The sequence below is a fragment of the Sus scrofa genome, chromosome 7 (assembly GCF_054392235.1).
Source record: "Sus scrofa isolate SSC_HxYL_T2T_F1_AM1 chromosome 7, Sscrofa_HxYL_maternal_Yorkshire_Landrace_v2.0, whole genome shotgun sequence".
Classification (NCBI taxonomy): domain Eukaryota; kingdom Metazoa; phylum Chordata; class Mammalia; order Artiodactyla; family Suidae; genus Sus; species Sus scrofa.
This window is the reverse complement of record NC_139389.1, coordinates 116,754,304-116,782,149: the sequence shown is the minus strand read 5'-3', so window position 1 is coordinate 116,782,149 and position 27,846 is coordinate 116,754,304. Positions and strand designations below refer to the sequence as shown.

The window sequence follows — 27,846 nt, the reverse complement described above, 5'->3', positions numbered from 1 at the left end:
GGGAGGGGGAGGGAGTGGGAGGGATCGGGAGCTTGGGCTTATCAGACACAACTTAGAATAGATTTACAAGGAGATCCAGCTGAATAGCATTGAGAACTTTGTCTAGATACTCATGTTGCAACAGAAGAAAGGGTGGGGTAAAAAAATGTAATTGTAATGTATACATGTAAGGATAACCTGACCCCCTTGCTGTACAGTGGGAAAATTAAAAAAATTATAAAAAATTAAAAAATTAAAAAAAAAAACAAAACAAAACATAAGGTAACAATTTCTATAAAATTTCTGTTCTAATGAGAGCTCAAATAAAATTTTTAAATTTTTATTCCACTTCTTGTATTGATAGCTAGAGATACTAATGGTTTAATGTGAGAAAAAGCATATATACGTATGACTGGGTCACTATGCTATACAGCAGAAATTGCCACAAAGCAGTAAATATTGAGTCATCCATACTTTAACAAAAAATGATAAAGAAAACAATAAACTGGTAAACTATTTGATCATAAAAAAAAATCATGTGGAGGAGTGCCCTTCGTCGCTCAGCAGTTAAGGAACCTAACATCCGTGAGGATTCAGGTTCACTCCTACCCTTGCTCATTGGGTTAAGGATCCAGCATTGCTACAGCTCCAATTCAATCTCTACCCTGAGAACCTCCATAAGCCTCAGTTGTAGCCCTAAAAAGACAAAAAGGAAAAAAGAAAAAAAAAAAAATCATGTGAAGAGAAGGGGTAGTGATTAGTATTGTAAAAATACAGGCATTTTTCTGAGAATGGGTGGGCAAAAAATGAATGTGGGAAAACCATTTACCTCTTCATTTGAGTTGAGACTAGTACGGAGATATGGGTACAAGTGTTGAGTTTCCCTGGACTGACCTCAGATGAGTGGATCCCAGTGCTGTCTTAGTACATTTATAGCCTGGTTTCTGATCTCTTATGCTCCCATTTTGGCATGATTTCTGAGTCATCTGCATAAAGACTCCTATAAAACATTCTTCTATAGGGCATGTCAATGTCAAATGCAGCAATTTGAACAATGTTGCTTTGGTGTAAACCAAATTAGTTCTTTGAACCTATTTAAGTGCATGTTGCTCTTACAGAAAATATAACTTTTTAAGTCCTACCCTTTCAAATACAAGACATATTTTCCCTTACAACTCTCATATAGTAGGCATTCAATAAATGTCTATGGCATTAATTAAGTAAAATTTCCTAAGATGCTGTTCAAAGAGGAATTTTTGGTAAAAGGGAGAGGATAAAATCTTCAGACTACTAAAATCGTCACAGAAGTGTGAACTGGTTTGGTGGGGAAAAAAGAAGGTTCTATATGCCAGATTCTTTGATAATCAGACTTGCTTACTTTGGAAGGATACAGAGTGCTTTTACGAAAGTAACATATCAATTTCCTAGGTGTAAAAATGCTTTACGAGAAACAACAGTAAAACTGGAAGCCATGTCGAAAATAGATGTTATTTATCTATTTATTTTATTTATTGTTAAGGTCACGAAAATACTGCCAATCAAAGCTACTTCCTGGAATCAGGGCTTTAGTCACCTTGACACCACAAACTACTCTTTGCATTCACAGATCTCGAAGACACCCAATTTTGAGCTCTCAGAATATTCAAAAGGAATCCAGATAATCTGCTCCTAAGCAAAAATGGACTACCCAAAGTCCACAGACACAACATTTGCACATCCAACTGCCTTTGTTCCTGACATGGAGAACCATCCTCCACAGGGTCTCCAGGACAGGATTAACCTGTGCCATTTATTACTGCAGAGTGCATGCCCACGGATGAATTATTGTTACGCTGCCAAGTCTACTTCCAGTCCAGTCTCAAGTCACTGGAAAGAACAAAATGCAAAAGCCTTAAAACAAACAACACAACAGATTGAGATTTAAGGAGAAAAAAATGTTTAAATAAAAGTTTACGGGGAAAGCGTCCATAGGAAACTCGTTAGCTAAGCCTCTGAAATTGTCACACATTCTCCACACACATTTATTCGCCTCGAAATGTATAATGTAAAGCCTTACTGGGTAAGTGTCTCCCTTGAAAATGTGAAAGTCTTTCTTTAAGACAGGTATTGATCTGTAGTACCTGTATCCTGCCTGCCTCCTAGGGATATTTAGCTCTTAAGAAAGAAACCTGTAAATCGCTCTAAACACATCAAAGGGAAGGCGTTAGACAAGTGTGAGGCACGAAAACCACTCTCTTTAAATGAAATGCTGTCCCCTGAATTGCACAGTGTGAAAGACTGCAAACATCATTTTCTGAGAACTTTCATTAATATCTCACAGAGCACTCCTCAGTATACATGTAGAATGTGCCAGATTTAACTCTCGGCTAAAAACTTAACATGAAGACAGTCACAGAATAAGAAACAAAACCAAAAAAAAAAAAGAAAAAAGAAAAAATTTTGAAATACCTGAGAAATGATGGATCAGAAAGTTTCTGTGTGTTTGTTTTTGATCAAGTATTTGTCTGTTTTTTCAGCTGGCTGCAGAGGATTAGATTTACGAGAGAACATGAAAGGTGCACAGGTATGTACATTTTTTAGGTGTGAGATTGCAGAAAGAGGATGCCAGTGAATTCCACCTCCAGAAAAGGCAAAGGTGATCAAAACTGTTGATTACTCTACTATCAATCCAAACTAGCCTAAAGAAAATGTTCAGGCGTTCCCATCATGGCTCAGCGGAAACAAATCTGACTAGTATCCATGAGGACACAGGTTCAATCCCTGGCCTTGCTCAGTGGGTTAAGGATCCGAAACCACCGTGAGCTATGGTGTAGGTTGCAGACAGGGCTCAGATCTGACGTTGCTGTGGCTGTAGTTTAGGCCAGTGGCTACAGCTCCAAATTCGACACCTAGCCTGGGAAACTCCATATGCTGTGGGTGCAGCCGTAAAAAGACAAACTAACAAACAACAAAAAAGAAAATGCTCAGACTTCTGGACCAATTAAAAATAGCAGGTGCAATCCTCAGGTTTGAGGAAAAGGCACTAATTTTATAAAATAAATATCTTTTTGGAGAAATTTTAGGCATAAGAATGGAAATGATAGGATTCCATTTTGATTGATTTTGATTGAAGAGAGTTACAAAACATCTTGTCTCTGATAACAGCTTTTTTTTAAATATATAATCATTTTTATTTTTTCCATTATAGCCGGTTTACAGTGTTCTTTCAATTTTCTACTGTACAGCTTTTGACACAGCCAAAGAGAGAAGCTGGAAAAACAATGGACACAGCAGCTGAATGGAGAGCTTATGTGTATGTCGTATACTGGGGGGAGGTAACTTGGGAACGCAGGGGAGTACAGAAGGGGGTAAGGCATCCCAGTGAGGAGGAAAAATGAAAAAAGAGAAATTAGATGTAGACTTCACCTGCTTCCCCACTTTACAAGAAGTTTTTTCTACGGTGAAAACAAAAGGAAATATGAAATTAATTTAAAATGTATATGTTGACTGAAAAAAAAAAAAAGCATAACATGTGAGTGGTGAATTTAGTTTTATTTGGGGTAAAATGAGGACTATAGCCCAGGAGACAGCATTTCAGACAGTTCTGAGAAACCGCTCTGAAATGATAGAAGGGAAAGTCAGTATTATATGTATATGATTTTACTGAAAGGGGTATGTGAGGTCAAGCACACATTTTGGCAGAGGCTTGCTGCTAGTCACGAAGAGAGGTATCACCATGAAGGATTTTAGCGCTTTTCTAGATAATGAGGAAATATAAGAATTGGGCTCATAAAATCTTCTTCTGAAAATATCTAACTATCTGAAGACCTGTTCTGCAAGTCTTCCCCAGAATAGAGTGCCTCATTCCTGATCTCCACCCTGAACTCCTTTCAGATTTTAAAATTTATTTTAATCTATAAAATAGGAAAACAACAATTTAGAAAAATACTTTGAAAAGGGAGGTCCTTAGAGGAAGGGCTAGATGGAAACAACAAATGGAACTAGAATTAGAGTTGCTCTATTATGGAAATAAAGACTTTTAAAAAAACTGAATTTCAAACAAATAAATATTATTAACATAATTATGTCCTATGCAATAACTCTGACACACTTTAACAAAAAACTATTTTTTTTTTTTAAATTCAAATTTGACTTGGCAACCTATATTTATCTGGCAACCCTGCCTAGATTAAAATTTGAGTAGGAAAAAGCAAAGATGAATGTTGGTGAAGAAGAGGAAAGAGAAGACATGTGACATTATAATAGGCCATACTGACCCCAGGAAATTTTTTTTTAAAAGTGAAGTCTGCACAGTTTTAAACTAAATGCCATATGGTGCCATGATATACTCCTTCTCAATTAGTTCCCCATACCCCATTGAACATCCACTACAGAAAGCTTATGCGAGTGGTTTCACGGGGTGAAGGGTTAATATAAAGGAAATTATAGGAGAAAAAATGAAAAGCTAGTCTGGATTACAATGATTAAAAAATCATGTGCGATCCTGATCTCAGCACGGCTAAAATCAGGGTGCAAACAGTGACACCAGCACCCCATTTCCCTTTCCATTTCTTCACAACACGCTCCATTCTCTAGGTGACAAACGGCTGAGGAATCTCCTTTGTTCCATTTCTCATGTTTATTTGTCTTTTTAATTTACTTTTATTGGAGTATAATTGATTTACAATGCTGTATTAGTTTCAAGTGTACAGCAAAATGAATTAGTCATACATATAAATATATATTCATTCTTTTTTCCCATAGGTTATTACAAACTATTGAGTAGATTTCCCATGCTATACAGCAGGTTCCCATAGCAGGTCCTATTTATACAAAACAGACAATTAATGAGAACCTACTGTATAGGTAGGTTCAGTAGTATGGATGCATTAGTCCCACCCTCTCAATTCTTCCCTTCCCCCCAGTGGTTTCATCTATGGTAAATGTAAAATTGGTTTTGAAATCTGTGTTTGTTTCTATTTTTTTAAATAAGTTTTTTTTTGGTATCACTTTAATTAGATTCCACACATAAGTGATATCTTATGACATTTGTCTTTGTCTGACTTGCTTTATTCAGTATGAAAATCCCTAGGTCCATCCATGTTGCTGCAAATGCCATTATTTCAATCTTTTTATGACTGAATGATATTCCATTGTGTATATGTACCACATCTTTTTTTTTTATCCATTCCTCTGTTGATGGACATTTAAGTTGCTTCCAGTCATGGCTGTTGTAAATAGTGCCCTAATGAAAATAGGGGCACATGTATCTTTTCAAATTATGGTTTTCCAAGAGCATGGTATATCTTTCCATCTGTTTATGTCACCTTTGATTTCTTTCACAAGTGTCTTAGAGTTTTCAGAGTACAGGTCTTTTGTCTCCATTGGTAGGTTTTTTTTCCTAGTAGTTTTGTAGTGTATCCTTTTTGATATGATGATACATAGAATTATTTCCCTAATTTCTCTTTCTGATCTTTCATTGTTAGTATATAGAAATGCAATAGATTTCAGTGAATTAATTTTGTATCCTGCAAATTTACCAAATTCATTGATGAGCTCTAACAGTTTTCTGGTAGTATCTTCAGGATTTTCTATGTATGGAATCATGACATCTGTAAACAGTGGTAGTTTTACTTCTCCTCCAATTTAATTGCTTTTACTTCTCTTTCTTTTCTGATTCCATCAGTAAATCTTATCCATTCTCTCACAATAGCTGTAGAGAAGTTCCACTGAATTACCTAGGTTATAGTTGAATTACATTTTTTATTATACCTGAGCTAGACAATATATTCAGAAATAAAACATTCTGATTGGCCAGATCTGCGCTGTATACTCATAGTTGGAACCAGAGATTGAGTTATCTCACACTGAAACAACAGACAAAAGATGAAGTCTTAGATGAAAATGAGATTATTTGCTTAAGAAAATAAAGTTATCTACACTTCATGGCCAAAAAAACAAATAAAATAAAATATAGCAAGTTTCCATTATAAGCTTTAAATAGAGATAAATCTATCTTAATTCAGATTTTAAGGGTAGGTGGCAGTGACTGACAACTGTGTTATGAATATTTTATTTACTTCTCCACTTTATTTATGGTAAACATCTGAAACTTAGGAACTTATAATTCCTTTTATTCTCTATAAAATCTGTCCCTGGTAAGTGTTTAATAAAAATAGAATAAATTAGTAAACGAACAAATGAATGAAAAAAGCAAATGCCATGTTTTGATAAATAGATCCAAATACTTTCTATATAAAGTGCTAAAAATTGAACCAGCAGAACAACCTTTATGTTTTAAAAAATGACTTTCTCTTTAATTATATATGTGAGATGGTAAATAAATCAAAAGAGAAAAATGTGGACTTCAGAACTTGTTATATCTGTAGAAATATTTGAGTTGGGAGACCACAGTCACTTAATTGTTGAAATGATGTTGAACTAGTTACTCATCCATGGCATAGGAAGAAAACCTACCTTAGAGGACTGCTATGAAGAGTAAATAAGACTACATATATGCAAATGCTGAGCACAAGTTTATAAACTTTATGTACATTGGGATCAATCACCAAGGCATATCTAGGAACTAGCCCAATACTTCACACATTGGAAACACTTGAAAAATGTTTTCCTAATAGAAAACTGAGTAAGGACATTATTGAAAATTATCCTGTAGTGTATATGTGTGTGTGTGTATGAGAGAGAGAGAGAAAGAGAGAGATAGTTGGGGAGGGAGGGTTGGGGAGAATGGGTTATATAAGGGCATGAGATAAAGTAGTACAAATGCATTGTCCTTTAGCATTCAAATATTTTTCAAGCTTCATTCTGATTCTATAAATAAGCATATGTCAAATATGTCAGGAATACATCAAATTTCACTGTGTATTTAAGATTTCTACTTTTTTCACCATTAGCTCTTATTAGATCCAGCAACTGAAATATATTTTGCTGGTGCTGCAGTTTTCTATTATGGATATGTAATAAGACTGACAAAGAAATGAGAAACTAAAATTACAGCTTTCTCCTTTACCCTCATTCCTCTCTGTTACCCGTTAAGGAAGATCCATAAGAACTTTTTGTCTATTACACAATTCAACAAAAAAAAGTTATCTATCTTTATTATATTTGGTAATATAGAGGGACTTTTTTTAATGGCCAGAAAACTTTGTTAAATCTAATGTGATATGATTGTATCTCCACATGTTTTAATTAACTTTTCAAACTTTCTATGTTAACTAATACTTATATTATCTATAATAAGCCCCACATGGTTACATAAAACCATAGCATAATGCCCACTGAAATTCCAAGTACATAAAAATGATCTAAGATACAATGAATTGAGCTTATTGATGGTCACCATGTATGTTAATAAAAAACAAAAACATAAGTTTAAAACCAAAGGGAAGTTCTCACAGTTAAGATTGTAGGACAGGAGTTCCCACCGTGGCGCAGTGGTTAATGAATCCGACTAGGAACCATGAGGTTGTGGGTTCGATCCCTGGCCTTGCTCAGTGGGTTAAGGATCCAGCGTTGCCCTGAGCTGTGCTGTAGGTCGCAGACGCGGCTGGGATCCCGCGTTGCTGTGGCCCTGGTGTAGGCCAGTGGCTGCAGTTCCAATTCGACCCCTAGCCTGGGAACCTCCACATGCTGTGGAAGCAACCCTAGAAAAGGCAAAAAGACAAAAAAAAAAAAGATTGTAGGACAAAAAAAAAAAAAAAAAAAACCTCTAACATTAGGATGACTGGCATTGCAATGGTTTATCACATTAACCTATTAATTTTTATTACATGCATAGCACTGAACTTGCTGGTAGCTACCTACATAAAATAAATAATATTAAAGTCATATCATGTATCTAATTATTGTTGATTCACAAATGTTAACAGTATCTTTGAGATATTTGGTATATGCTGAGACTTTGTTAAGTACTTTAAAATAAAATGAGCATTTCATTGATTATAAAAGTAATTTAGGCTTACAAAACAGACATATAGAAACCATGTACCAACAACTGAAAATTTTCAACAAATCCGTGATGGACAAAATCTCTGATATTTTAGAATATATTCTTCTAAATCATTTTCTGTCTTCAAATATAAATATTCATCCTAAAGCCTGACTGTGTATTGTGTAGGGGGATGGGTAGTTGTTGGCTGATGGATTTAAAAACAAGGAGTTGTTAGAAAAGGCTTTCCTATTGATATTTGGGAGCCTAAGGTCCAGTGGAGACCCTGAGAGAGCTGACATGTGTGGCCAACACACACGGAAAATATAGAATATGATGTAAAGTGAGGTGGGAGAATTTGAGAAACTGAATTCTGCCAATAATAGGAATGACCTTGAAAGTGAATTGTTTCTCAGCATCTCCAGATAAGATGTCACCTTGACTCTGGTATTGAGAGACACTAGACAAAGAAGCCAGTTGAGTCTATTCAAACCATAGAACTGTGAGATAGTAAATGGGTGTTCTGTCACTACATTTCTGGTAATTACTTACGCAGAAATAGAAAACTAAAACAAATGGGAAGTTATCAGTCAAAGAAGTGTCAGAATTTGATTCACATTTTAAAAGTTTCCCTCTGAGGAAGAGAAGAGGAGAACAGAAGGAAGAGAGCAAAGGAGGAAGGAATAAATCCTGAGTATACACAGAAAAAAGAAGAAAGATCAACTGAGGAAGTTTTGCAGTAATCTAGGATCAAGGAGAAAGCAGATTAAAGGAAGAGTAAAGGATGAAAGGATGTAGCAGAGGAGATTTTAACCTGTCCCCATGAGGAATGTGCTACTTTGTTTACTCATTTAAAGAGGATATTTCAGGAAGGGATATAAAGGATAGAGCTAAAGTCTTCCATTCTTCTTCCAGATCTAACGTCACCCTTTCTCCCCTGGCCGTGTGCTCCTAGAGGTTGATCTGTATAGATTAAGAGAAGGGATTTTCCTGGCCTCTGGTCTTGACTTGGTTAAACCAAAGGAGCATGCCAGTAACAGATGGGAGGGAGGGAGGAAAGTGAAGTCAAAGTATTCATTTTCTGTTTCCTGCCTATGGATTACTGCAAACTTAACTAAAATTGACAGCTGCTACTAGGCTGCCCACTTCCTTTGCCTCCTTCTGGCTCTGGTACATGCTCCTTCCTATTTTCCCCTTCAGACCTAGAAATGAGATACTAAGTCTAGGGAGCTGCACTATCACAGCCTATGACCTCTTCATTTTAAATAGTTCCATTACAAAAACTGTACCCATGGACATTACAGAATTTTACATGAAGTAAAGAGAACAAAGATTAAAAAAAAGGACCTAATCTTAGAAAATTTCAATAATTTTGACATTAAAAATAATATGTAGCTTATATTTATTGAGACAGACACTGTATACATTTTAGCTATTAAAAAAAACTGAAGCTATAGAGGGGCAAGAGTTGTTTTGTTTGTTGTTTTTTTTCCCCCAAGGCCATGTATCTAGAGAGTAGAAGAGAAGATAATCTTACTCCAGCATCTCTTAAATGGATAAAGATAATCCTGAGATGGAGACAAATGCATTAGACAAAGGGGAAGTAGAATAGCACAGGGTTATTTTAAGACTTTCATGGATGTGAGTGACAATAGTGCCAGCCTTCTAAGCATTTTACCAGCACATGATGACATTCTTTGGATTCAGTAACATGGAATTTTGGTTTCCTCTTTTTTGCAATTATAAACAATTGTGCAAAAATAAAAAATAAAAAAATAAACAATTGTGCAGTAAATGTCTTACATATATACATCATATGCTTGTCTTTATCTAGAAGTGAAATAGCTGTATCAGCAAGTATACCCATTTTTAAATTAATAAAAATTTCCACATTGCTCTCCATAAAAAGAGTAGGAAGTAGACTTTTATACCCCTACCTATAGCATAGAAGAGTATACGTTCCATCAAACCTTTGCAACATTGCTATCAGTTTGTTTGCTGTTTGTCAGACTAAAAAAATATTATTTTAATGTTCTTTATATGCAGTTGATTATTAGAAAGGGAGAAACTCTATGCATATAACTTTTGGAAAATCATTACCTTTATGAGTATGAATCTGATAAAAGAACATTGATGAGAAACTCCGATAAGTGATACCTTCTTAATTCCTGTTGAAGTCTAAGCCCATGATGTCCATTGTCTTATTATCTCTGACTAAAATTATTCATGAAAAAAATGCTGCTACACTCCATTTATCTTGCAGTATCTTACTGCCATACAGCAACTTTGGAGCATCAGATATTTGTCATGTGTCATTGAGAAAGATGACTGCTGATAATTGATGATGACAGTGATGACAGTGAAGACAATGACAATGGCACTCATTCTTGATGACCTCTATGGTTAGGTGCTTTTCTCTCATTACTTTTCAAGAAAATTTTACTTCTTGTATATAATTACAGGGAGGAACTGAATTATCATCTATATTTCAGTTCATTTTTTCTGATGAGTGCAAAAATGAGCAGGAAAAAAGATGGAGTTGAAAAGACAAAGAGACCAAAATAAATAAATAAATAAATATAAAATAAGAAACAAAATGAAATGCGAATTTTGCTCACTTCTGATGTGTATATTTGAGTGGATATTTCTTTGCTTTTTTTTTTTTTTTTTTTTGTCTTTTTAGGACTGCATATGGAAGTTCCAAGGCTGGAGGTCAAATCAGAGCTGTAGCTGCTGGCCTACATCACAGTGCAAGGCAATGCCAGATCCTTAACCCACTGAGCAAAGCCAGCGTATGGAACCCACATCCTCATGGATACTAGTTGGGTTCTTTACTGCTGAGCCATGATGGGAACGCTTTCTTGGCTATCTTTTTGTAGTCAGGCTCATTTTCTAGAGTCCCATCTATGATATATTTTTATTTGTACTCTTAACTTCTTAGTATAGTTAAAGTAATACATCTCCTATTTAATAATCTCCCACTGTTATGCACTGCTTCCTTTCTCTCACTAAAGCATTTCTCTAGCATTTTATGGCTTACTCTAAGTAGGTCTTCTATTTGAGCCACATATTCTTTATAAAGAGAAATTCTGAAGAAGAAAAAACTTAAAATATATTTTTGGTATTGGTGGCCCATGTGTATAGGATTGGAGAGCTTGGTTCTAAAACAATGAGGCAGATAGTATTGCACATGTGCGTGAAATAGGTATTTTCCTTCAGAAGAGAGAAATGTAAAATTCAGTAAATTAACTTTTTCAGGAACAGAATTTATTTAATGGCTATGGAGTCACATGGTTGGAAGCAAGAGGAGTTTTATAAAAAGACTGACAATAATTGTTTTATTAGAAAAATGTAATAACGGGAGTTTCCGTAATGGCTCAGTGGTTAATGAACCCAACTAGAATCCATGAGGATGTGGGTTTGATCCCTGGCCTTGCTCAGTGGTTTAAGGACCCGGCGTTACTGTGAGCTGTGGTGTGGGTCTCAGGCACAGCTCAGAACTGGCATTGCTGTGGCTGTGGTATAGACTGGCAGCTACAGCTCTGATTTGATCCCTAGGCTGGAAAACTCCATATGCCATGGGTGCAGCCCTAAAAAAAAAAAGACAAAAAAAGAAAGAAAAATGCAATAATGACTTAACAAAATATGTTGGTGATGGCAAAATAGTGCAAAGAAAAACAAATAGAAAGTAAATATATCAACCTAAATTTGAACAAAATGCTCAGAAATATCCAATTTTAATGCTTTTATTTTGGAAAACAACTGTCCATTATATGAGTCTTTCTTCTCTAAAACTCATTTAAAATAATTTTAACTGAAAACTCCCATCATTCAATCATTATTCACTGAATAAAGTTCATTTTCCTCCTACAGTGCCAAATAAGCCACAACAATTTTCATGCTAAGAATGAGGCTCAAAGATACCTAAGAACCTTTGCATATCAAAGCTTAAATATCATTTAATGACATGTATATAATGATGGATGATACAGGCCAAGATGTAAGTGACCAAAAAAAAAGAACTTTCAGATGGTGCTTTTACATGTAAATGTTTCTAGGTTTATTCTTCTAAGTTTTGTCTCATTGTTCTGTTGCTTTGCATTTTAAGAGGTGGCTTTATCATAAATTGTATACATCCAAACTTATGTAGCTAGGGACTTTCATTTACAAGTGACAAAAAAAAAAAGTGGCTTAAACAAGACGAAGCCAAATGGAAACTTACTGCATCAGTCCTGGCAACAGTTCTTGTGAGGCAGGGCTTCATACAGAGGTTCTTTAAGCCCACTCTCTATATATTTTAGCTATGCTTTCCATCCAAGGTTGGCTTCACATTGATGCAAACTCTCCCAAGAAATGGATTTGAGTTGTAAACCTGTACTTCTATCTACCAATTGAATAATTCTAAGAAAACAGACTGTTTATTTTGAAACCGTTCCCAGCAAAACCCCAGAGTTGGCTTTCATTGGTTTGGTTTCATCATATCTGACATCTCAAAACACCCTGCCTGGTGTGATTGGGAGGGTCTGGTGCTCTAATTTGGCAGTTCAGGTTATATATCCAAATGGCTGACACCATCCAAATCAAATGAACTTAGGCTAGAAAAAAGCTACTAAAAAACTAGCATCCAGAAATATCTCCAGAATGAGTACATTTGAGCTATTTCTATCTGATCCATAAATAAGTATCAAATGCTGAAAGAGCTGAACATCCTTTCACAAAACCGGCAGTATTTTTTTTCTCTTGAGATACAAGTGGCTCATTAGCTTTAGAAAAGCACATTAGTATTTAGTTGTAATTTAATATGAACCTTTCCTGGTCAACTGTTATTAAGGCCAAAGTGATTAAATCATGAAGCACTAATTGTCTCCAAATGGCCTCTGTCTCAGGAGTAGATACAAGTGAGAGAGAGAGCTTCACATAATTAGCATAAGAAAGATAGTGTGTGTGTGGCAGGTAAGGTGGCACCTGCTTTGAGTTAGGATGCTTATCTGGAAAAGCAGTGAATAAGACTGAACATTATTTTAATATACAGAGCCAATGAAGACAATTTAATGAATGTGAGGTGAGGTAAAACCATAATAAGCACGGCTTGGCAAAAAGCTAATAAAAGAGTTAACCCAGAGATTCACAAAAATGACCAGAGAGCAGAGAATGTATAAATCAATGTGAATGGGTACATTTAGAATTGCATGTCCCCAACTATATTCCATAGAACTACAATTCCACAAGGTGCTGATAGTCCCTCAATGAAAAATGCAAAAAGAAAAAAAAAAAGTTTCACCAAGGAACTCATTGATGAAATAAGGTTTGAAAAATCTGAGTGGAATAAAGTTCAAAAGGATTCTTTATTCCAAAGTATCTCTAACCAGGTCTTAAGCATTTACTGTCCAAAACTTCTTGGCTGCCAGCCTAAAGGCTCAAGGAACAGATGGTGTTGACATTTGGTTGGGCTGAAGTCAGGAAGAAATAGGTATTAGGATTATCTGAGGTCAGCCCATACTAAAGGCAAGCTAGATGTTGCATATTAGGTGCACTTTACTTCAGGCCATGGACAGTCAGAACAGTGGGTTAGACACAGATATAACCCAGGCTCCAAACAAAGGAGCCAGGGAGATGTTTGGAGAGAGGCATGGAGAGATTCCAAGTAATTGAGGACATTCTTCCATGTCACTCTAGACGATCTTTCCTGGACTGCTTTTTTTCTAGATCTTGCTGATGGCCTGATTCTTTTTAATGCAGCATAGTTCTTTTTACCAAGGAAATAATACAGTTAATAACTTATATTTGAGGAGTACTTACTACAGATCAGGAGCCCTTCTATACTTTCCTCAGGGTAACTTACTCAATTGCCAAACTGCTTTAGAAAGGGGTTAGTTTTATTAGACTAAACAGAGGAAACTGAGTCACAGAGAAATTAATGAAGCTGCGTGGGAGGCAGAACTGGACATTGAAACCTGGCGGGCTAGCTCCAAAGCCCACATCCAACCATGTTCCTTTCTTGTCTCATTAACATCAAAAATTTCAATATCTGTTTCACGGTAAAATAAAACAAAACAAAAACTTCTGACTAGACTGAGGAATCCACTATCTTCACATTGCTTCATGAGCTGGTATAAGAAGCTTGTCTTTCTTAAAACCCACTAGCTGGACAGAGAGAAGAGGCTCATGTACAAGGATAGAAATCAAGACACTATTCCAGTATATGAAACTCAGTTTCCTGGGGATCACATACAACCTCTTGAGCCAGAGATTTCTATTCCTGCTCCAAACTTCACAAGTTACATATACTTTGCTCTCTGTATTTTTCCCTCCTTCCCATTCTAAAGCATTGAGAATACCTCTTTATAATCTTTCGCTTTTGGAACTTTAGCACTTTGCAAGAGGAAAATGCTTACTTTCAACTGCCCCTACCCCTCATTTCTAAATGTATGACTAGTGTCAATATTAGGTATGCAAACTGTTCAGAAAGAGGAAAGAGAGAAGGAAGGTCAGATCTGGAAGAGCTAGAAGAAGGAAAAGAGACAGATTTTCACAGATGAGGGGGTTGGCAGTCTCCTTAACTAAAAGACCCCTCTATTGTTTTGTGACAGAGACCTAGGAGGGCATAGGACTCAGAGGGCAACACCTGTGGAGCAAGACTAAAGGGAATACTCAGGGCTGCTTTGTCCCCAGCATGGTCCAAAAGTAGAGTCACTGAATTTTAAGGGGGTCATGCAAATATCTGAATGATAGCCACCCAAGACTATGGGTATCTTTCCAAATGATTTAATCTCATTAGTTTTTTAAACCTTTCTATAATTCTATAGGAAATAGAAGGGAAATCAAACAGTGATAGAGAATTGATATTTCCACCATTCTAGCACAGCAGTTCTCAACTGAAAGTGATTTTGCTCCCCCAGGGTGCATTTGGCATTGTCTGGAGACTTTTTTTTTTTTTTAATTGTGGCAACCAGGGATGAGGTGTAGCTATTAGCATCTAATGGGTAGAGACTAACAACGGTGTGAAATATCCTATAATGCAGAGGGCAGCCACCATAATAAAAGAAAATTACTGGCCCAACATTTCAATAGTGTTGAGCTTGAGAAATCCTGGTGCCCAGCAGCAAAGGGTTCTTTGGACTTAATGTCAAAAGGGTGCAGGGATCGGGGGCGGGGGGAGGGGGCGATTAAAAAAAAAAAAATCTCTTTTTCCACACTCAAGATTATGGATGTAAAAAGATATTTTTAGAGCAGCTTACAAACACTCTCAGTAGATTGTTATACATTTAATCTAAGACATATGCATTAAAGTCAATCATTTTTCTCAAATGCATATAATTGTGGTAACAGATCTCTTTATTTGTTCACATGAAACAAAAGTGTTAGGAGCAACGAAGAAAAGTATATGTTCAATTAAACATTCAACTTTATATACTTCATATGAAAGAAGCATGCCAGCCTTAACCTGGCCATCTGGCCTGTCAGCAGTGCATAACGGACTGGACATCATAATCTCAATTTAGGCAGCTGGATTCATATCCATGTATGCAGCATATACCCATCATATATGCAGCAGACCATCTCCAGACAGCTGAGTGCTTACTCATGGTCAAGCCCAGATAATGTCAGCCAACCAGTAATAATCGGAGACTTTGCTTTCCTCATATGGAACAGGGACAGTCCAAAGTCTTTCTTTCTCGCAACCTCATTCTCCACAGCCTTACCTCTTTTCCACTGAGCATGCTGCACGGCAGTAAAATTTTCCGTTCATCATTCAGTGGTGAGTCTCATTTTATTATATGACAAAAGCAAGTGCATCAGTAATTTCTGTAAATCCAAAAATGGGTGATGGAATTAACAGAGGTATCGAGGAGAGAAACTGCTGGCCAAAAAGATTTTAAGATAAAATACTGAATCAGTATTGAAGGACATTTGTGTTCTATCCTTTATTCTGTTATAAAGGTAGAACAAGAGAATTTATGAAACAGAACTAAATGAAGCAATAGGAATATGAGATAGCATATGAGCTAAAAAATTAGACTGACAGGATAATTATATGAATAAATATAAAAATGTGATATATTGCTCAGTAGAGACCCTTGGGTGAGATATTAAATAAGACGTGATAACAACGCTTAAAATTAACATCCTGAGATGATTTTTGAGGGTTTGATATTATCACTTTTTAGAATACTAAATCTATGGATATTTACACTGTTAAAATACATCTTAAAAATAGTGCTTCATATTTGACATATAAACAGAGGCACTGTACATAAGGGCTGATATTGTGGATTTTCAGAGCCAAAATTCATTTTTCTGATATGAACTTATGTCCAAAATACATAAGATCCAGGGAAAATTTAAGCTCTATCTACAACAAATGGCCACAAGGCAAGGGGAAGTGTAATTTCTGCAATTTCAAATATGCAGAGATATTTTGATACATTCAGATGAAATAAATTCACTGCATATTGAGATATTTTCAATCAACTGCTGTGCTTTTCATAACTGTAAAACATTAATTATATATTAACAACTCAGTTTGGAAATTCTGGCCCTAAGTCTTAAAAATAAAAAGATAATTCAACATTGAGCTAGAGGGGCAAGTGTCTGGGCAATTATTAATCAGTCAATTGTTCCCTGCCATCTATGAAAATGATTTAAGCCCCAAGAAATTAGGTGTGACTCCCTAGACTGTGTCATGGTGAAGCATGGCCCCTCACTTCAAAACATAAAATCAGAGGCATGTTGAGCATCCTTATCTCTCCAGGACAGTGACTGGCTATGTTTTTCTGATTTGGGCTTTCAAACTCCCTGGACAGTGTAAACTCTAACCATTTCTTGCCATTTATTTGTATAAAAACAAAAACAGACATAATGAAGCCAAACAAACATACCAAACTCTGGGTCTTCCTGTGGATGGTCACTCAGAATTCGGCACCAGAAGAAAGAAATTCTCCTTTTACATTACATTTTTGGGGGCTCCTTTCTTTCTCTCTTTCTCTCTCTCTTTCTCTCTCTCTCTGTTCCTTCCTTCTTTCCTTTTTCAATGTCACTCTTCTCTCTGGAACTTGTAATCTTTACTAGGGTATAGCTGCTGCCTTACTCAGTCCTACTGCCCTTTAGCCAATACTGTCCTCCAACAGTGTTGGCTAAATGAAAGAATGACATTTCTTATTTTTATGTAGTTTCAACCTATATGCAAAAGCCTTTTCTCAGTCCATCTAGGCAGCCACAATAATGAAAAAATGATGAAGCAGTTTGCCTCATCTCCTGCCCTTGGAAATTTCCCTGACAAAATCACCATTTCTGGGAGAAATAATACAATGATGATAGAAGAGAAGCAGGTAACCTGAACTGTACACCAAAGGGAAGGGCAAGGTCTTTAATAAATTACCTCTCATGTGAAAGATGGTTAGAGGTAGAACTGTGTTTCCTACAGCCTGGCAGCGGATGTTTAAGCCAACATAAGTTATATATTTTATATACTGAAAGGCAGGTTTGGCCCCTGGGAACCATCAACTACTGAATTAAATTTAATCACCTATGTTCATTTATTATGGATCCCCAAAAGGCTTTTCTCCATGGTTCTGGGCAGCTGTGTTGGTTTCCCTTCAAATTTTTCCTAACTTTTTAACCTTGTGGCTATTTTTCTTCTCTTCAATTTTATTCATTTCTACTTAAATGTACCATTTTTTTTTCCCTGAGAAAAAAACTCATTCTGAAAACTTAAAATATCAGTTCTGGGGAGATAGATATTCTAATTCAATGCCTTACTTTTTAAACTTAAAGTGAATACTTATTTTAAAAAAAACACCTGGAATTACCATAAAGTCTCTGGGCTCTAACGAACATCATTTGTTCATAAAAATTCAACTTGCTAAAAACTTCTTAGCAAAGCCTGCAGAATTGGGGGTGTTTAGATACAGTCTGACAGTAGCTGCACTATGGCCACTTAACTGTAGGTCATGATTTTTCATTAACCTCTTAATAACCAGCCCATTCAGCATTGCCCTGATCCTTCTCCTTACACAAGAAAGTCACTGTTTATTGCTCTCTTACAGATTTCAATGAATAAGCTAATGTGTTTCCAAATTATTCAATTAATGATCCTTCATTTTCTTTCAGTTTAGTCTAGTTCGATATTTCTCATAATTTTATCCATCCAAAACAATTCTCCTGCCTTTTGTTCTGTGTCTTAAATATGAACATTGATCATAATATTTTACACATTCATTCAACAAAAGCACTAAGTTCTATTGCAATTCCCGATACATAGTAAGTAAGGCACAGTTCTTGCCCTTCAAAAGCCTATAAACTAGGAGTGGCTAAACCTGTGGTGACTGATGTCATATAATACCACATGCCCAAAAATGAAAGCTACTGTTCTTGCTTGGGCATCTGGACAAGACAGCCATCTCTGATAAAGGTAGAGCTGGGTTCTGATGAATGGTTGAGTCCATTCCACTAAATGGGAAAACAAGTTTATGTCAATGTGTATTCTTCCTGTATGTGGGAAGGGGGTAGAAAACTAGGGGAAAGCACTGGATCAGGGTTTTTCTGTGATGAAATAGTTTGAATTTGAGGAAAATATGGTGATGTGAAAATACCTGGCATGCTTAGAAATCTTGAGAAGTCTCATAGACTGAAAGCTAAAGGTCATTTTCCTTTTTCTTTAAGAAGTATCCAAGAGGCAAGAAAGAGCCATCAGAGAAAAGTTGTGAAAACCACCCTTTTTGACAATACAATATATGTATGCTCTAATGTGAAAAGACCTTGAGGCATCTAGAGAAGGGTTATATCAGATCTGTGTTTCAGAAAACAGATCTCTTTACCATATAAAAGACGGAGAGAGAAAGCATTTAGAAACTTGGCTCGGTTAATATAGTAGCAGTGGGAGAAATATTTATTCTACCTGAATCACTGTAAAATTTATTTTTAATTTAGTTAGTAGTTCGAGGTTTTCGATATTACAGGTGAGTTAAGTCAACAGTTATGCAACAACATGCAACATTAATGTATGTATTTATGTGAGTAACATGTGTTTCCAACCTTGCTTTAGATTCAAAACAAGGCAAAGTAATTGACAAACCACTTGTAACACCAGTAAGTCAATATTCCAGTTTTTGGAACTGACAAAGTAATTTAACTTCTAAAAATTATTTATAAACTTAAAATTCAAAACCACATTTACTAAAAGAAAATAAATCATCACATTTGTATATATTATGATCTTATCTATTACATGTCTTTATATTTCAATACTCAATAAGAATGTAAAATATACAGAAAATTTGGGAAGTATCAAAATATAACCTGGTATTGTCTCTAGCAGGTAAGGTTAGGTCACTCGTTCAATTCCCGCTTTTCAATAGTCAGGCAACTATGAAATTCATAGAAGTAAAGGAAGGGAGGAAGATGGGAGGAAGGCAGGCAGAGAGAAAAGGAGGGAGGAAGAATGGAGGGAAGGAAATAGCCACCGAGCTTGTGAATTAGAAAATAAAAACCTTTTAAATGCGTATATATTCCGTAGCTTCTCTTCTATAATATTTGTATCTATTGAAATACACTGAACTGAAACAAAAAGAGCAGAAGGGAATTAAAAGACTTAATTATTTCATGATTTGTCAAGTAAAAAAGATTTGGGAAAGAAAATAAACTAAAAGGAGTTCACTGGCTTGTTGACTTGTAGAAACATACTTTTGTGAATATTTTGACCACTTTAGAAGACCTTGAACTGTTAGTATGAATTATTGGTCTGTTATTATTGTTTATATTTTTGTTACTCCTGCCAATAAACTGCTTCCATTTCTATGAAAAGGATATTTAGTGATTAAGATCCAGACCCTTGCATGTATGTAGATCACACACACTGCACTAGATAGTCTATTACTGTGATCTGCCATTTCTGACCTTTCCTGTTTGTGTCTCTATGAAATATAAAGGTCCCAGTGTATGCAAACTGCAAATATAAATGTTTATCCCAGGTAAGATATAATTCCATTTAATAGTTATGCTCCCTAATTATCAATGTTATATCCTAGTAGAAAGAACAGGGGTTCACATGATACTGCTAAATTCAATAAAGAGAAGAGAGGGTCTATTCATCCAGCCAGTCCAACTAATTTTTCCAATGTATTTTTTATTGTTTGCTATCCCCCAAGGAATGAAATTCAATATGTAAAATATATGTTTTTTTAAGAGATGAATCAGCTTCTAATGCCAAATTCAATAAAGTCAGCTGATGAATTCATATCCCATCATTATAAGAGGGGAAAAATAAATGATGCCCCAAATTTCAACTTTTTTTTTTTTCCTCAGAAGCTTCAAGCTGAAAATTAAGGGTAAGTTATTGGAGTGCTTAGAAACCAAATTGATATTTGGAAAATAGAACTCACATAATGATTTTTCCATCTAGTTTATTTATTCTGAATCCAATAGCCATTAATACACTTTAAACTCCAGGGAACTAAAGGAACCAACGTGGAGTTACTTTATTATCTCATTTATAGGGACTATATGACTTTAGAACGAACTGTGATTACAGAAAATGTGGCTTTACCCCTTCATTGCCTACTGCATAATGTATTTATTTTGAAAATCCTTTATACCTCCTCTAGCATAGAAATAGCACAGCGTTCAGGAAATTATATGAAATATTCCTTTTCAATGCCTTTGAAAGAAAGTCATTATCCAAATTGTCACTCGTAAAACCTTTGGATAAATGAGAAGCCCTCATAAGAGGAGATGAGGGAACCATATATGTGATTAACACTAATATTTATGTTGCTGTAGGCTAATTCATGATCTAAAGCAAGAGTAGGATACAATAATTTTAGCCTGAAAATTCATTATGATCATGATTTGCTAAAAACAGAACTCTGTTAGTCTACTTCAAAGAAAGCAGGCTATTGATGGATCCCTTCCATTTTACTGTTTGAACATTTGTCTTGTTATTGCCATCTCAGGGAGGTTATACAAGGGCAGCATGAAGCAAAGAAAAGAGCAAGGAATCAAAAGTCAGGAGACCTGTGTTTCAGTTGCCTCTGTCCTATACTGAGTGACCCAAAGCAAGTTCTTAGCATCTTTGGACCTCAAGTTTTCTCCTCTGTGACATGAGGAATAACCATTATGTTATAATCTTTACTGTCGTTGCAATCCCAAAAATTTATTTTCTAAGAGCAAAGGATGCAAATTTAAAGTCCAAAGACCATACAATTTGACAAAACATAAATGATTCTCAAAACGTCCAGGTGCTTGAGATGAATTATTTTACTACACTGAGTTTTTGTTTCACTTTGCTCTTAAATGTGGGCACTAATATAATCAAAAACATTAACCAAAACAGGTCCCTAGAGTGTACATTTGAATTGATTTTCATGACATAAAAAAGTGCTCCAAATAGGTAATAAGACTATACTTGCTGGATTATTTCAAACAACAGGTTGCCAAAGATGCTTACATTTTTTAGAGGAACTAATAAAAAATATACAGCTGTTTTGCTTATAAGAAATAAGTACATATGTGTTTTACAAAAAGGTTTATGTTTTAATTAAATTATATTTTACAGAACACAAAATAACTTTCTAATTGTTTCTCCCAATACATTTAAATGGAAATTTTATAATAAATATGGGAAAGTTAAGAAAATAGTATGTTTTTTTAAATTAAAAATAGACCTTTAAAATTCATATTGGGCCTTTTCACGAAGATGGCACCAAAGATGAAGAAGAAGCCCCTACCCCTCCCAAAGCTGAAACCAAAGCAAGGGCTTTGAAGGCCAACAAAGCAGTGTTGAAAGGTTTCCACAGCCGCAAAAAAAAAAGATCTGGACGTCACCCACCATCCAAAGGCCCAAACACTAAGGGCTCAGGAGGCAGTCCAAATATCCTTGAAAGAGCACCCTTAGGAGAAACAAGCTTGACCACTATGCCATCATCAATTCCCCTCACCACTGAGTCACCCATGAACTAGAAAGAAGACAACACACACTTGTGTTCACTGTGAATGTCAAGGTCAATAAGCACCAGATTCAACAGGCTGTGAAGAAACTCTATGACATGGACATGGCTAAGGTCAACATTCTGATCAGGCCTGATGGAGAGAAGAAAGCATACTTTTGACTGACTCCAGACTATGATGCTTTGGGTGTTGCTAACAAAATTAGGATCATCTAAACTGGGTCCAGCTGGCTAATTCTAAATATAAAAGTCTTTACTAAATGCAAAAATAAATAAATAAATAAATAAATAAATAAAGTTCATATTGGGCAAAATTAGCAGAGTACCTATAATAATAAGTAAAAATAATGATAATCATAATAACAAGAATATCTATCATATTGCCATGTGACAAAAATTTCTATTGCATTATTTTATTAAATCTCCCAAATAATCCTATAAAAGATATCAGACAACTTTACTTATTGGGAAACTTGGTAATAATCAATAAGTATACATCAGAATAAACCATGATGAATATATTTGTTTTTCTCAAAATGGTAACTACGAGCTGTAAACAGAAGAGTTTCTTTGGTCATATTAATCTAGCTCTGTCTATAAAGCAATTAAACACTTTCCTCTCTCTTGGGTAATTTCTTATCCTCCTTGTTACATACAATATCTATATGTGTCAACTTTTGGGTACTTTTTACTCTATTTTATTTACTTGTAAAGTATACAAATAGCTTTTGTACAGCTTGACTAATTTTTACAAAATGTACACATGCAGATAAACTCAGATAACTTCCACCTAGATTAAGGTGTAGAACATTACCAGAAACCTATCTTATGTCCCCTCAATGGTCATTACCCACCCAAAGGAAAGTAACTACTATTGGGACTTTCACCATTGTACATTAATTTTCCTGTTTTATAGCAATACATATTGGCATTATCCATATACACTCTTTTGTAAGTGGTTTTTTTTTTTTTTTTGTCTTTTTAGGCCTACATCCATGGCATATGGAATTCCAAGGCTAGGGTTCAAACCGGAGCTGTACCTGCCAGCCTACACCACAGTCAGAGCAATAATGGACCAAGCCTAGCCTGCAACCTACACTGCCGCTCACGGCAACACTGGATCCTTAATCCACAGAGCGAGGCCAGGGACGAGCCCACGTCCTCATGGATACTAGTCAGTTCATTACCGCTGAGCCACGACACGAACTCCCTGTGACTTCTTTCACTCAGAATCATATTTGTGTGATGTGCATCTCTGTTTTTGCAAGTAACAGTAGTTTGTAATTTTCATTAATGTACAGTATCCCATTGTGTGACCATGGTTTATTTATCCAATGTAGTAGTGATGAACACCAGAAGCTTTTAACCCAATTCAGGCTCTATTGTGAACAATGTATTCCTGTCCATTTCTTTTGCTGCATAGACATGTACGTCTCTTCTGAGTCACACATACACATAAGCACACACTGTAATCTAGCATCTCTATATGTACGTGTATCGACAGAATGTGAGGGTACACGTGTTATAGCAGGAACGGCAAACAAATTTTGTGAGATGTTCCTAACAATTAATATTCCTGGTAGCAGTATAATTAGCATTTGTTCAACATGCTAATCAGCACTTGGCATTGTCAGATTTTTTAATTTTTTATTTCAGCCATTATGATGAGTCTAAATGGCATATCATTGAGTTCACTGAATTATCACATTATTTCACATTATCTTTCACTGAAAGATGTATTCTTTTGCAAACTGACTATTTTGCTGTTGTTTTGGTATTTTTTTCCCCTCTAAGGTGTTTGTCCTTTTGTTGTTACTTTGCTGAGATTCTTTATGCATTTTAAATACAAATCATTTGACATATATATGGCAAACATCTTTTTCTGCTTCGCATTTTCTTTATCTTGACAGTGTCTTTTGATTAAATGGAATTCTGAATTGTAATGACATCGAATTCAACAGACATTTTTTCAATAGTGATCTGTTCAAGAAATATCTGACCATGCCATGGCATGAAGATATTCTCCAATGCTCTCTCCTGAGAGATTATTTTCACTATTAAATGTTAAGTGACTATTTGTTTATAACACACCTAAATATCTGCATAAAATACCATTTTGGATTATTTTGGTTCAGAACTCTCCTTAAGACCCTGATGAAAACCATAAAACTCCTCCCTAATCCATAGGAAAAGCAGGCTAGGATATTTTACCAGTCACTGGTAACAAATTTATTTCCTGAACTTAATCACCTGACTCTATGCTGTATGTCTACAAATGTAGGAAGACTACAATCCAGGAATGTGTCATAATAGCAAACTAAGAAGGACAGGAGTGACTGAATCACTCAATGGGGACAGGAAATAACTTTTAGAGAAGAAAAGTGGCAGCCTTAGACTAAATAAAGTAAGTTCCTTTAAGCCATCCCATAAGATCAGCAACGGTTTCTTGCAGCAGATAAAAGTTTTGAAAGAAGAGAAATAATAATCTGTTTATGACTTTGGCAAGATACTCAGGTATCTTATTAGGTTACTGTAGTACATGAAACCCTAAATACTATTCTCTATTAATATAGACACAGCATTGTCTATGGAACATAGAAATCTGGAACATGCCACTAAATAGTATCTAATGAAAACTTTTAAAAAATATTTAAGGGGTTTACAAGTTGAAATACTATACAAAAATTGCAAAAATAATAATAAATAAGAGAGAGACAATGGTGAAAATTTAAATGGCTCCTGAATCATAAATTGAGCAAGTTCTGGAGACTCCAAGGGAACATCATTAATTAAAAAAAAAAAATAATAAGAGAGAGATTTACAATGTTTCCAGGAATATTTGAATGAAATAAAATAGATACAAATTGAATACTTACCTAAATTAAAACTTTTTGCTGGCACAGTGACCATTGCTATAATTATTTCTCAATGTATCAAGAGTTTAGAAGACAAATTACTCATTTATGTCTGTGCTTTCCATGGGGGGGAAATGCAAAAGAAAATGTGTAAAAAAGTGTGTAGAATGCATGGGAGTTTAAACGCATGAAACATTTTAAATCACAGGAATAGAGAAACAAAGTGTTTGAGACACTGAATGTTTACTTCACCACTCCATATCATGCATGTACTGTCAGACAGAGAGGATTTAGGTTAAATCACCACAGCATTTCATATTAATTCTAGCAGAATTAAGTTACCAGCCATAATCCTTCAAAACCATATAATTAGGGGACTCAAAATCTGTAAAAACAACAACAAAATACTCCTGACAACCAGGAGGAAATACTTTTGACTAACTAAACCTATACAGACTCCTCCAGAAGAGGGTATTATTGTAATTATGCAAGAAAAAAAAAATGTAGGGATTTGGGGATATATGTTAGTAAGAATGAGATCTGTGATGATGTGGAAAAGATGAACTCATAATTTACTCAATTAACTCATGGGCAGAATGGTGTAGCTCAAGGATTATGAGTCCAAGGGATAAATCAGGCTGTTTGGATAATAGCTTACTCGGTGATTAGCCTCTCAGGGATAGTTTTCTCACATGTAAAAATCACTGTAAAAACGCCTACATTGTAGGGCTGTTTTGTGAACTATGAATATGTAAAATGCCTCAAGAGTAGTCAATGGATGAAAGCTATCATTAAGTCTTCTCTTTTCATAGATGTCTTTTCCAGTTATGAAATGGGGAGCCTTGAAATTCCAATCTAAATTAAGAGCTCTGGGGAGAAATATTGGCAGTAGGCTATCAAATCCTAGAAAAGAAAATTTAGCATCTTTCAGCACAAGCTTGTGCCTGCTACCTACCTGCCAATGTGGGCTAGTGCTATACAACAACCTTTTCCTCCAAATGCTGGTTTTCTGACAAGTGGCAGCAGCTTTATTTTCATTGCTTGGTTGACTAAAGGATCACCATCTGCACAAATTGCAATTTTGACATTCCAGAGCCACACTGGAATTGTTCAACTAATTTCCATAAATTTCCTTTAGTGGTCACAATTGTTCATCCTCTGGGCCAGTAAGACCTAGATCTCAATGGAACTATTGTAAAGCTACAGGTGAAGTCCTTTCTCAGCCTTCTACACCAATTCCCAGTGATCCTCAATCTCAAACTACCATATAGAATGTCCCTGTTTGAGGTACTTATAGGCACATGGGCCTCATGAATAATCACCAACAAAGAAAGACATTTATTTCAGTGTGAATTCCATCATTAACAGAGCTATAAATAATGGCAAGCAAGGGGAAACACTTCTAATTGGAAGCACATGGACAAGAATTTTAGGTTTCCTTTCCTTTCATTAGGGTGATTTTGTTTCTACAGACTTTTATTATTGTACCTGACACCTGATGGCTTTATAGGTGATTTTATTGGAGGTTTTATAGAAGACTTAAACAGGCACAGATTAACAAAGAAACAAGTGACAATGTCAAGCAGAGAAGTGATCCTCACTGCTGAGGTAAGAAAAGGAGAAGAAATGGAGGAAGTCAGGCTTCCACATAAAAGTCTTTCCACACAGAAGAAACGTGAGAGCTTAGAGGACAAGAGGAGTGCTGGGTGAAGTTCATGGGTATAGTCCATAGAAAAAGTTATTTATTTCCTCTTGAAACTTACATCTGAATAACATCATGATGCAGTGATGAACATGAGAGCACTGAGCTGTGTAAAACTAAAGGAGAAAAGCAAAAGGTACCACAGCCAAACTATTTTCATGCCTGCACTGAATGGTCACCTGTCAGCATGGAATCAGGATTGATTTTCTGGCATCCCTAATTTCAACAATTCATATTTAAATCCATCAATGCACTGACTCTTGTACCATAAGTAAAAATATGTGAAAAAGGTCCTCTCGGTATAGAGTTAACCATTAAAATTTCAAATTTTATTTTATTGAGGTAAATGAAACAAGGCAATAATCCTGTGTTTACCCAGATTAGAATAACCAAATTGTCTTTCATATGAGTGCATTCTTTTATACTTCTCTCTTTCAAGACAAATAGATTCCCTGAGATCCATCCCATTCACAAACCATATATAAAATTACTTGGCTATAGGTTATGTCCAAATCAATGAAGTTGTTTCAAAAATCAAAAATATAGAAATAATAGGAATAAAAGTTAGTTTTTACTGAGTCTAAACTTCCATGCATGTCATTCATAATATTATGTTTCATGTACACATGCATTTAGTTAGATTTAACATTCACACAAATATGCAGGAGTTGTTACTATCCACATTTTACTAAGGAGCAAATAGGCTAGATGCCATAAAAGTCAGTTACTATGACCAAAGAAATAGAAACTGGGAGAGATACTGAACCCCAAAATATCGGACTACAAACCCATGATCTTTTTAACTACTCACTTGGTAAGTGACTGTAACTGTGCTAGATACTCAGGGGATTGTTGAAGCAAAATAAAACATGTCTCACAAAAAGGATCTAAAATATTTGTGTTCCAACAGGCTACTTTATAGTCTATTCTATTAAAAAACCTCTCATTTGTCATTTGTCAGAATATCTTTCTACAATCAGGAAGACATTAACCAAAATCATAACAAAAAAGAAAACAATTTGAAAGACCTAATGATGTGTTGGAGACCACTGAGCTGCTGAACTCTGCAGAAAGCAAACTTGGTGTGTGGTGAAGCCAGAACATGTATGCCAATGCAGAGTTCTCAAGTACAGGGTCTCCTTCAAAGACAAGATAAAGGACTTATGCATTAACCTTGCTGTTCTACAAACAGCTGCACTATGTCCTAAGGGTATGCACCAGTAACTTCCTTGCTAGTAGTTCCCTTTGGTATCACTAAGAGATAGCTTTGTTTTGCCCACTAATCTCATCACCTTCCTTAATGAAAGTCATGTGGGCTAAAGCCTAGTGCCTTTGTTCTGCGGAACAGAGTGCCTCCTGGTCTCCCCACTTTCTAAATGTATGAGTGTATAAGAGTGTGTTTTGTTTTACTGTGCTGTCTCTCTTTCAGGATCTCCCCCG

At 35.5% G+C, this 27,846-nt stretch overlaps 1 protein-coding gene and 1 long non-coding RNA gene across 7 annotated transcripts in view; one reads left to right on the top strand and one right to left on the bottom strand.

Moving 5' to 3' along the window:
* Positions 1-27,846, bottom strand: part of LOC110261728 (uncharacterized) — a 222,793-nt gene that overhangs the window by 64,471 nt on the left and 130,476 nt on the right. The window contains exon 5 of one of the 6 annotated variants that reach the window (XR_014811496.1): positions 15,610-15,712. The exons of the other annotated variants lie outside the window; for them this stretch is intronic. This is a non-coding gene — a long non-coding RNA (uncharacterized LOC110261728). The remainder of the gene's footprint in view (positions 1-15,609; positions 15,713-27,846) is intronic. 6 annotated transcript variants of the gene reach the window in all.
* Positions 21,591-22,065, top strand: LOC100152218 (60S ribosomal protein L23a-like). Its single transcript, XM_003356767.4, is given in 3 exon segments — positions 21,591-21,615; positions 21,618-21,698; positions 21,701-22,065. Coding segments are annotated over 3 exon segments (462 nt in total). The 5' UTR covers positions 21,591-21,599.